The 12,650-nt window shown below is 37.5% G+C and overlaps 1 protein-coding gene across 2 annotated transcripts in view; it reads right to left on the reverse strand.

The window, feature by feature from the left end:
* The window catches only part of LOC121282022 (fibronectin type-III domain-containing protein 3A-like), a 156,271-nt gene that overhangs the window by 43,306 nt on the left and 100,315 nt on the right, over window positions 1-12,650 (reverse strand). For both annotated transcript variants that reach the window (XM_041195356.1, XM_041195355.1), the window contains 2 exons: window positions 7,035-7,266; window positions 1,275-1,571 (listed from right to left, as the gene is read on the reverse strand). In XM_041195356.1, coding sequence (XP_041051290.1) covers window positions 1,275-1,571; window positions 7,035-7,266 — 529 coding nt within the window. The remainder of the gene's footprint in view (window positions 1-1,274; window positions 1,572-7,034; window positions 7,267-12,650) is intronic.

Below are 12,650 nucleotides of genomic sequence, written 5' to 3' on the forward strand. Positions count from 1 at the left end.
GTCCTTTGAATTACATCCAGGTTATGAAACTTTTTAGTCCACATTATTCCTTCGGCTGAGCGCCAAAGGAAATTCTTTTTTTCTTTTATGAGTTAGAACTTAAAAATTATATAAAATTTGACAGAATTAATGTTTTTTTTGCTGTTTTTAATCTTTTTAAACAGAATTTTTGGCTTTTGGACATAACACATACCCAAAGTTTCATAATCAGTGCCCTTTTTAAAAGTTAAACAGTTGCAAGATTAACTTCTAATTTCCTTTGTTTTTAACTTTAGCTAATTCAAAAGCAAACATATTTCTAAAGTCATAAAATCTGATATATTTCCCTCTATAAGGTATAATGGAACTCTGCTTCAACAATAATAATGAATCCACTATGCTCCAGTGATAAACTAGTTCCCTCTCAGTGATGGCCTTACTAAGTCAACAGTTCTCACTCATTGTCTAAACACAATCAATACTACTTATGGTGACAAAACAAAAACATCTGGAAAAACTCAGCAGGTCTGGCAGCATCGGCGGAGAAGAGCACAGTTGACGTTTCGAGTCCTCATGACCCTTCAACAGTTGAAGGGTCATGAGGACTTGAAACGTCAACTGTGCTCTTCTCCGCCGATGCTGCCAGACCTGCTGAGTTTTTCCAGGTATTTTTGTTTTTGTTTTGGATTTCCAGCATCCGCAGTTCTTTGCTTTTATCTCAACTGATGGTGACACTCTCTTTGAAGTGAACTCTCGAAATTTTAATACTGTTGCTACATAATTTTAAATGAAGTGTTGGCAGCAACCAGAAAAATCATATTGCTATGTACAAGAAACTGTTCAGAATAGAGAATAAGTTCAGTAAAAAGTATCTTTTTTCAAAGATTTAATTTATTGAATGGTGTTAAATTGGCTTTTTCGTTAAAAATATAAAATTCTGGTGGTATTTGCTTTGTGTCACAGAAGAGTAATAAATGCATAGCCGGGTTTCAATTCACATTTCAACTAACACTATTTATAAATTTCACATAATTAAAATACTAAAGAACAATCTACAGCACCAATCTGTTGCTAAATTTTGGAACAATTTAAGTATCCATCTTAGAATGGTTTATTTGCAAATTAAAATATTTGAACCTCCAGAGTTTGCACAGCACAAATATTTTGTGCCATGAGAATGCTGTTAAGATAATATTTACTGAAGCTATTCGGCTGAGCAAACAACCATCTTCCTAAATTTTAACAGATGTTTGTGCTTTTCCAGAGTATCTAAGGAAACAGTTACAAGTTCTCACCTCCAGCCTCTGTATCAACTTGTGGGCTGCTTTGTGCTTTCCCAGGCAGCTTCAGTTTTACTGGCCCTGCTGCAATCCCTGTAACACCACATGTAGCTTGTCCCTTTCCATATCCATTTTGCACATTTGTAGGTGAAACTGAGTGACTTTTACGTGGAGAAGAAGGGGGGCTATTGGGTTTATCTTTCTGTCCTCCCACTTGTCTCTCTTTAAGCCTTTTTTGCAAACGTTCATGTGCTTTAAGAGTCCTTTCATCTCTATGGTTGAAATTTGACCTTCCATGTGATGAGCGAGATTCTGTAAAAAAAAATGTTGCAGAATCAATGTTGTGAAACAAATTCATGTTCTGATTCTTTGTTGATATTATGCTTATACCACTGGTCTGTACAGAAACCCATCACTGAAAATAATGTTTTTATTTTATTTGCATCCCCATTTTCTCAACCCCACACAACCTTAATCTACAACAGTAGGAGAGCCTACATCTGCAGCACAATATGCCAATAATGACATCCACCATCCAGCAGCCCATATATGAATTGGTACAATGTTTTAGGGCCGATTGAGCATCATGGAACATTGAATGGAAACATGGTGTTTACAAATTGCACAATGTCGTTCTTTTATTCTCATATGCCATGGCGCCCTCTTTCATTACAGCTCATTTCAGCATTTATCAATGTGTCTTTTTGGTTTTAATTTAATCCAACTGTGATTGCTCTTTCTACACATTGCATCTAAGCATTTAGGAGTGCTACTTTGGGAATGGAAAATTAGGATTTGAACTAGATTTCTTTTGAGGCTTACAATATACAACTCCAAATGGAGCACAGAAAACAGATAGACAGGCAAACCTGGCTTAAGTTAAATTACATTTGCTGTGAGACCTCTAAGGTACCATGGGAGATGAAGCAAACTCTGTTGGAATGAAGAGTCTGTTTGGGTTTAAGTCTGATCCCTTTATTGGATTAACTGAGTTTAAACGACAACACAATGTAAATTTCACAAACTGAAAATTAAATAAAAACCCTACGCATCTGAAATTAATAAATACTGTAATTTAAATGTTAGAAATGGCTATTAAAAAGACTTAACAATACATAAAGTGGCTCAACAGAACAAAAATGTATTGCTGGGCCTAATACTTTTGATTCTTCTCTGCTAGACAGCATTTATTGTTGTTTTGCTTGGTGATTGAATTAAACTGTTTTCGTTGACCTCCGTGAATGACACAGAATCTGTGAATGAAGTTTATGTACAAAAGGAGTGGCAGCTTCTTTAGTAGGGCATAAAAGTCAGATGCATACACAGTGGGCTGGCAAAATTACTATGTTGCAAAAATGTTTTTATGTAAAATATTAGCACAGAAACAAGCTATTCAGCCCAACTAATCTGAGGTATTTGTATTCATGAGTCTCCTCCCATTCCATATACCTCTTTTCAGCCCATCAGCATATATTTTCATTCCCTTTTTTCTATACTCATCTCTAATATTCTTTTTAAATTTTCTAAGCTATTTGCCTGAACCATGTCCTGTGGTATCAAGTTCCACATTCTAACTATTGAGTAAAGGAATTTGTCCTCATTCCCTGTTGGGTTTAGCAGTAACCATCTTGTATTTATTCCCTCTAGTTTTGGAAACAATCTCTTCACATCTACCAAGTCGCACCCATGTATTATTTTAATGACCTCTATCAGGTCTCAAAGTCTTCTCTTTACTAAAGAAATGAACCCCAATCTGTTCAATGTTTTCCAATAGCAGCTATCTCTCAATGATATCATCCTTGTAAATTGTATATACATTCACTCTCTCCAGTGTTTCCATGTCCTTTCAAAAGCATGGAGACCAGAAATGTGCATTGTATTACAAGTGCAGCTTGACCAGACTCCTCTAAGTTTAACATAACTTCACTACAAATGTATTCCATATCCCAGCTCATTGTGGGTCAAAGAAATAAAAAATGCTAGCAATGCTGCTTTCAATGATTGTTCTTCTGTACCCCTGGACTCCTTTGCTCTTTTACCTTATTCAATTTATCTTCTAAGCTGCAGGTGATGTTTCTATTTTTCTTATCAGTGGACCACCTCACATTTCTCCATGTTAAAGTTCATTTGCCACTTAACTGCCGAGTGAGCAAGTTTCCTAATGCCTTCTTGTTTTATGTTGCATTCTCAGTGTTAGTTATACTTCCCAGTTTGGTATCATCTGTAAATTGATTCTGACTTGCTCGTTCCCAAGTCCAAATCATTTATGTAAATTATGATTACCAGTGGTCTCAACACTGATCCTTTTGGTACATGGCTTTCTCCCTTCCTCCAATCCGAGTAACTATCCATTACGCCTACTCGCTGCTATCCATCCAGCTATTTAACTTTACCTGATGTGCCTTCACCTTTGTCATGAACCTACTGCGTGATGCCATATCAAAGGCCTTTTGAAATTCCAGGTACGGCATATACTACATGACCATACAAAGAATTCTATCAGTTTACATAAACATGACTTGGCTTTTTGGAATCCACACTGATTAGTTTTATTATACATTCTATCTCAATTCCATCACTTCTTTCAGGACAGATTCTAATATCTTTCCCATCACTGATGGTAAGCTGACTGGTCTACAGTTCCCAGGTTTTGTTCTGTCCCCTTATATATATATATATATATATATATATAGAAATATTAATCGTCCACCATTCCTCTGGCGCTATCCTCTCTTCTATGGAACTTTGTATATAAACTAGTGCCTTGATTACATTCTGCCTCCCTTGTTTCCTTCAGTATGCTTGGATGCATACCATCTATCCTAGGTTTCTATCCTCTTTTAGTTTTGCTGGTTTGTGAATTATTTTCTCTCTTTCTTTCCCAACTATATCAATATTCTTATTAAGCTCATCCTCTAGTGGTGTCCATTTTGTTATCTTCTTTAGTAAAACCTTTGGTGAAGTAGTTATTCATTACTTCTGCCTGAGAAAGTATCTTTCTCATCATTTAGTACCTTATCTCTACTTTAATTCTCCTTTAGTTGTGGATGCCATATTCTTTGATAATTTGATTTTGTAATTTCTCTTTGCCTTCCTGTTATCTTTTTACGTCAAGCTCTCAAGTTCTTCATATTCCATTTTCTCCTCTCCTTTAGTATCCAAGTACTTCTTATATGTCTATTTCTTTAGATTCAATTTTCCCTTTAGTTTCATAACAATATAACGATTATAATGTCCCATAATTAGCTTTCTTGTTTTTGGCTTTTAATTCACTTGAACCACTGATTATCCTGTTAAGATTTCCCACTGTTTTTCTATCTCTGTTTTTCAAGATTTTCTCCCCATTAACTTTCATTCCACCCTTATTTGCTCAAAATTTTAGTCTTTTCCAATCTATTACCTTGGCCATTCAAAATTCTAATCTCGAGCCTTACTATGTTGAGGATTACTACTACTAAGCTACTCTTCACTCTTGGTACTCCCATCTGTTCTGGTTCATTATTCATCACAAGATCCAGCAGTGATTGTTTTTCTTACATACTGAATATACTAAAAAACTCTTTTTTTCTTCTCTCCCACTGCTTCTTGCCAGTTTATTTGGGTAAGTGGGGTGGGGAGAGAGGGGTAGTTGAGATCTGCCATGATTCTTATTCAATGATTACTATTCACCTCAGGTTTGCCTGCATAGTTCTTAAACTCCCTTCCACCATTTGGTGGTCTAAAGTGTACCTCCAAAAGGGTGAAGAATTCCTCACCTTTCAATTTAGTCCACATGGGCTTTGTATCCAAATGCTGGTTACATCTTTTTAAACCATCATATTATCTTTAACTAGCACAGTTACTTCACCTCTTTCATTATACCCAGCAATATTTCATTGCCAATCTGCTCTCTATATAGCCATCTTTCTTTGTCATTGCTACTATAACTGGATCCTCTCTATAAATTGCTTCCAGTTCACCACTGTGTTCTGAATGCTACATATATTGCTGTACAATTTAAATTATTTTATTATTCCTCTCCTTGATTTTAGTAGCGGTTTTAACTTAATGCTGCTACTTCAATCTTTGTTCATTCATGTTATTCTTATTCCTTCCTTTAGCTGTCCTTCACTCTCCTTTGCTGATTTCTTTTTAAATGTTAGATTTCTGCAATATCTAGCAGTTCCCCTTTTCTGTAGAACCTTGATCCCAGCCCGGTTCAGGTGTAGCCTGTTGAAATGGTACAGTTCCTTCCAATTTCTGTAGTGCTGCCAGTGTCCCACAAAATGCAACCCTTCTCTCCCAAACCACTCCTTCAACCGTATGTTGACTTTCCTGCACGTGGCTCAGGTAATAATCCTGAGATAATTACCCATGAGTTCCCGCTTTTCAATATGAATCCTAACTTCCATTGTACAACCTCTCCCCTCTTCCTTCCTAGGTCATTGGTTCTGACATGAAGCACAACTGGATCCTCCCCCTCCTTTTCCAGATTCTTTCCCAGACATTTCAAGATGACCATTTCTCTGACACCAGGTAGGAAGATATCCTGCAAGACCCTTGATCCCAAATGTAAAGAATACTATCTATTCCCAGAGTTACAGAATCTCTTATGACTATAACCTTCCTATTATGCCCTCCTTCCTTTGGGTGTTCTCCTGCTCCATGGTACCCTAGACAGCCTTTTGGCTGTCCGTCCAAGTCATTCTCCTTTTGCTCACAGGTATTGAGTACTTTGCATTTTTTGGAAAGCTGCAGTGTCTGCTAGACCTCCTTCATTACCTCACCTATATTTCCCTAACCTGGCTAATTGAAAGTCACATTCTTCCCTTCCTGCACCTCTGCTTTCCTCTGGTGTGTGATGGTACCCTGGATGGTACTTTATTCTGGAGCTCCTTCTTCTCCCATGTCAGAATGTCCCTAGTTGAATTCCACTTCAATGACTCTGAACCGGAGTATCTTGTAGCAAAGATATTTCTTACAGGCGCGGCAGTATAGAAAAGTCTTTTTGCCCATAAACTCCAAAATACTACAATCCTTACAGAGTCTTAATTAATCAGTTGGCTATCTGTAGTTTATTCGTTGAACTAATTAGTAACTTGGCCTAGTTCACTAAATGTTTATTTACTTCAACGTTAAACTAATCAGTTACTATTATTAATTATTTTGCTTTGGCTGTTATTAGTGTTTATAAATGCAGTTCGAATTTAATCACTTAGCTCACTTACTTTAACTTACACTTGCACTAATATTAATTTCCTTATTAAATCAAGCTTAAAAGCTAACCACTAAAGATTCTAAACAGACAAAGGAATGGCTAAATAACTACATGTATATCTTTAATTTCCTCAGGTTCTGCTGCTCCTCTGTACATTGATTATGACATCATATTTTCTATTTCCATTCCAATTATTTACTTGTTTGCTGTTGGCCCTTTTTTGTAAACCATTTATCACTCTTTTCCAACCCCTGCACCAAATTACCATTGCCACTGCTTAGCAAGTCATTTTGTTTAGTAGATTCTCCCAGTTCTATGTGGCACAGCCAGACACAGCAATTAACACTTACAGCTAGTTAACTGTTAACTGTCAGAGCTGCAGTTTTAAATATTTAAAATAAAAGTTTGTTCAATTTCAGTTTTATAACACTTCTATTTTCCCACTCCTCACCACTCTCCAAGTTTTTTTGCCACTGTTTCACAAGTCACCTCATTTAGTAGATTTTCCCAGCTCTGTGCTGCACAGATTTGAACTTTAATAAGGAATTTGTCACTGCTACATCTGTGTGTGTACCTACCTTGATCTGCAAAAACGTGGGGTGGAGGAGGGTGCTGAGGAATGAACTGTGGAGGGATGTCCCCTGTTCCTGGAGCGTAAACTTGATGAGGGTGGGAAATTAAAGCTGGGTGATAGTGCATGTAGTGTGGCACATGAGGCGGAGGGGGATGCATAGAGGGATGATTACTAGGGTGGAATTCTGTTGAGTGTGGCAACACAACAACCCTTCGAACACCATTTTCTTCTATTACCTGCAAAACAAATTGTTTTCTCTTTTTAAAAGTGAATCAAAATTATAACGTATTTTTCTTATTTGGGGATATATTTCTAAAGCTGCTTTAATATTAAGCTAACCTTGGGAAAACCTTGTGTTCATACTAACTAAAATATTCTGCATTGCCTCCTTATTTCAATTATACTTGTATATTTCTCTTTCCACCTGTCTCCTTTACTTATCTTTACTTTGCCCATCTTTACTCAGTCCCTGTAGGCTCTTTTGTTATCCCATCCACTTTTTAAGCAGCTTCTCTTGTATTTACTATAATTTCATATCTAATTTGGAAGTTTTTTCTCAGGCCAATGGTTGCTTTAACTATTCTTTTATCTTGCTCTGAATGATCAACTGGAAAATAAAGCCTAATGTTCAAAATCATGTTCAGAACCTCTTCTCCATTACCATACTTGCACTATTAGCTCACCCCTTACTTTTGCTATGTGAGAAACATCCTCATTACACCATCTTACATATTCTCTTTCTTTTAGACAGCTGTGAGTTAAAGAGCAATATACCACAAGCTGATGGTTTTACATTTGACAAAATGCTGTGTGAGAGGTTTCTTTAATTAAAATGTAAAATTGCAATTCAAAATGGAAACAACAATTTGCCAAATCACCAGAATACCAATATTACCAGCACATTATTTGACAGCTCATGCAGGGCTGATTAGCAAACCTTAATCTGAACCTCTGATATGGCATGGTGCTACAGCACTGATTCTACAATACATTATGCAACAGTAAAACAAGATGTGGGGGCTTGACGGTCAGAATATTTATGTTGTTAATTTTATTTTGACAAGTAACATCTGCTACAATGCTTCAGCTTCAACAATTTGATAGCATATTATGTTTTAGCTGCAGAAAATGAGCAGATGAAAATTTCTCACACAGTAGTAAATACCTTTTTTAAAGAATTGTGAGCATAGTGGCATTAGCCACTTAAATGAACCCTGCATAATATACAGGAGACTACATCTGCTGAGACAGAGGATTAAGCAACAACTTGTATTCATATAGTGCCTTTAACATCCAAAGTCTTTCACAGGAGCACTGTAAAGCAAAATATGACAGCCACATATATTAGGTTAGATGACCAAAAGCAGCAGTACTGGGGAGTACTTCTTCAGTCTTTTACAGGTACAAGTTACCATGCTGCAATTCATGTGCCTGCAGTCTTGCAGACTTTGTAAATCCAAATTGCTTCTTTGCTGGATATTTGATTTTGCACCTAAAAGCATCGGAACATTTCCTGCCCCCAACACATGGGAAATTTTGCACACTTAAATAAATACCATAGATTATCAAGTCGAGAAAGGATAACTACATTATACAGTATGGGTTTCTGCCATTCCTGACATGGTACTTCTTCTAAAAGAAAAAACAAAATAGTATTTCTTGCTGTCATAAACCCGCAATGCTTCAAATGTCCTCTAAGCCCTACGTTTCCATACCATCAGGCAAAAAGAATATAGTCCCCACCATCTACACATGTTGATGATTTTACTGGGAGTAATCAAGTTTAAAATAAATCAGTAGTTCTCCAACCACACCACACATATAGAGCTGGGCTCATTTTTTTTACAAATCAGAACAAAGTGAGCCAAGTTATCTATTGTCATAATTGTGTGACTAACTAAAACATGTTTAATTCCCCAATCTCCTTCATGCTTTATCCTCCTCTCTGTCACTCCAATCTCAACTACATTTTCTCCTTCCAAGCCTTCCTGGCTGCCAGTCCCTAGCTTCTGCTAGATGTCTCCTTCAAAATGCTCATCCATGCTCTCTGGCTGTAACATTTACTTCGGCATGGTGCAAGTGGGAATTTTACATGCGGTAAAGAAAACATTGAGAGTTCAGTACTTCCTATCCCCCCTGTAACAAAGCCTCTGCACCTGGAACAAAGCAATAGTTTTGGATAGGAGCCCAGATCAGCAGCTCGCAACAATCAGAGCAGATGGTGAGCCATCAGCTTCTAAGGTCTTTCAAACTCCCAGAGAAGAGACGAGTTGTGACCCACAGGTTGGGAACATTTGATCTTGATTGTTTAGCGCCGACCTTGTTTAATATATTCTTAGCACAGTTGTTACCTGGCAGCAAGTTGTGTTGGGTAGATGCAATTTATTACTATAAGTTAATGATAATAGAGAAAAAAAATAGAATTTTTAACATTAGCAGCTCCCAACACCAACATTCTTTTGATCAAAACAAATTATATTTATACAACAGCTTCCATGTCCTCATGCTGCATCAACGTACTTTACTTTTGAAGTGTAAGAAATGTTGCTTTGACATTTAATGCCACTGGGTCAGAATCCTGCATCTCCCTATCCAATACAAGAGTGGGAGTAGTACGAGCACAACATGGACTGCAGAGGTCAAAGAAGTCAGTGCACTACCACATTTTTCTCAAGAGCAACTAGATATAAGGCCTGCATTTATTGCCTATTAGTAAAACCCTTATCTCAGAATAAAGTTTTAAAAATGCAGGAAGCAATTTGCACAAGTAATGGGATAAATGACCAAGTAATCTGTTTTGATGGTTGGTAAACAGTCTATGCTGGCTATGACACCAGTGTTGATCTTTGAAAAAGTGTCACATTTACTTTTTATGCTTAAGTTCTGGAGTGGGGTTGAACCTATCATCAGTCAGAGGGAAGACCACTATGGCAGACTGATGCAATGGCAGAATTATCACCCATTACTGATATATTCATGTTACCTGAAACTGTGCTACTAACAGAATCAAAAAGCCCCAATCATATCACAAACCTGGGGACTAATGCTCCAGTGGTTTATTAAAAGGTAGTCACCTGAAACAAAAGGCTGAGTAACATACTCCATAAAAGGTGGACGCCAAAGAACTGAGCAGTTGGTGCCTACCATGCAGGCAGTTTCATCACTGCCACGCTGCATGGACCTTTGCCAGCCATCCAAAGAAAACTTAAATGAGGGTGTTTGTACATTGCAGGCTATTTTAAGGACACCCATGACTTCAGTTCTCCCTGCAGTTTACATCTATGGTGGAGGTACAAAATGTAAGATCAGGTTTTAAAGAACCATGTTAAACAGTGCTAAAATATAAATGCAATGGGCATTAATGCAAACCCACAGATCTGCTAAAGAGCTTTACAAAAACATCACTGGGTTAAAAAGCTGCCAAATCTGAATAAAACAAACTGCAGCTGATCAACAGCTGTGAATTATAATCTATGAGAAAGGATACTGCACCCAAACATTTAAGTAGGTTAAATTTCTTTTGATTATATTGGAGTTCAGGATGTTTCCACAATTTCATTTGTTTTCCCTTTGGGGGCCATTATACCTAATGTTTCATCAGTTGGGCTAAGGGAATTTTTTCCAGCCTCCTGAGCACTTTTAACATGTTTCTGCAATTTTATTTTTATCCCAATGAACTTCTTCCCTTTCTCCCTCTAGAAAATACCTTTGCTTATCTAACGCAAACGAGTAATAGAGCATACAGCGGGGTTTGCACAAACATTTTGACCAATCACCAATTGTAACGGTTGATGGAGAACACCACACTCCTCTTTTAAGAGTGTCGTGGAATCCATCATCTTTAGGTGTTTTGATGTCTCATCAGAAAGACAGAAAACTCCTGCCAAGGCAATGCCATGTACTGCACTAGTTTGTTAATCTAGATTACGAGCTTAAATCCAGTAGTGGAGTTTTTTTTATTTGTTCATGGGATGTTGGTGTCGCTGGCTAGGCCAGCATTTATTGCCCATTCCTAATTGCCTTTGTTCATAGGGCATTTAAGAGTCAACCACATTGCTGTGGGTCTGGAGTCACATGTAGGCCAGACCAGGTAAGGACAGATTTCCTTCCTTAAAGCACATTAGTGAACTAGATGGATTTTTATGACAATTGGCAATGGTTTCATGGTCGTCATCAGACTTTTAATTCCAGATTTTTTATTGAATTTCACCATCTGCCATCATGATTAGTTTAGAGAGATTATCGGATCATTATAAAATTGCTGCTATGGGATACTGCTGTATGCAAAGTGCCTGCTGTATTTCCTAAATTACAATGGGCACAACATTTCAAAAGTGTTCAATTGGTGTAAAGTGCTTTAGACATCCTGAGGCTGTGAAGGTACTATATAATCGCCAGTCTTTCTTTCAGTGAAAATACTTTGTTTAAACTCTGAGCAGCAGGCTACACTTTTCAGAATGTTGAACGAGTGCAAAGATGCAAATGAGGCAACAAGAGTCAATCCCCCAAAATAATTCTTAATTTCTACCTGGATTAAAATACAAAATAGTTTCACACTGAGAACTGATGGCTTCAACGCATGGTCATCCTCACTATAAAAATGGAAGGCTGAAGTCAACAATCTGAACAGTCTTCTCCCACAAATAACACAAACAGGAACTAGAAAAGCTGGCTTTCTGTGGGTAACTCTTTCGAGTACAAAGACGTTTCCATCTGTTTTCAGATGAAGTTACGTTGTTTCATAGTTTGCCATTGTGAGATTTGAACTCTTGATCTTGGGGTTACAAGTCCAGTACCATAACCACTTGGCTATTTAGGCCAAGCCAAAGTGGACATTGCCAAACTACAAGTAGAAAAGATTATTTGAGAGGACCCAAGTCAGAGAACGCCCGTAACTCGGGTTAGTAAGTTCTAACTGCTCCCATGGCAACTGAGCAGTCTTTGATTTCACAGGCATTCTCCAGTTGTGCTTCCTGATTAAACAAAGCAAAATTAAAACATACATAGAACTCTTCCTTTGCACCTTCCCAATCTAAAAGGCAAGTTAAAAAAAAATCAGTTTTCATTGAATGAAATCTATCTAAGCTGGCACTGCTATCATCTAAACTTTTTTTTTTACAATCAGCATATGGTACAGGTGAAGATAACTTTTTCTTATGAACTAAATCTTCATTATGACAGTTAAAGCTAACTTTGAAAACTTTAAACACCAAAGTTTGAGAGCAATCTTGATAGCCTGGTCTATGGTGGACTTCAGTAAAAAGATGGGAAGTTTCATCCAGGTCCAAAATAATACAGTCCAATCAGTAACCAGCCCCCAGTTAAATAAGGCAATTGGAAGTTCTAGATTTAGTGGGATCTCACCTAGTTAGTAAGGACATCAATAAGAGAAATGTTGGGAAAAAAGATCCAACAGAGGGCGCTGGTGAGAAGTGACTGAAGCATTCTGGGAGAAGTCATCGCAGCCACCATGACTCAAGAGGGAATCAAGGGGGACCCACTGTCAAAGAACGGAATAGCCCCAAACATTACATTGCTGTAGTGTTTCCATCCCTCCCTCCTCCTCAAACCTAAAAAGAGAAGAGGCAGTGCCTTCACTTCTCTGCACCCTGGTGTTGGG

Source organism: Carcharodon carcharias, chromosome 9 (genome assembly GCF_017639515.1).
Source record: "Carcharodon carcharias isolate sCarCar2 chromosome 9, sCarCar2.pri, whole genome shotgun sequence".
Lineage (NCBI taxonomy): Eukaryota > Metazoa > Chordata > Chondrichthyes > Lamniformes > Lamnidae > Carcharodon > Carcharodon carcharias.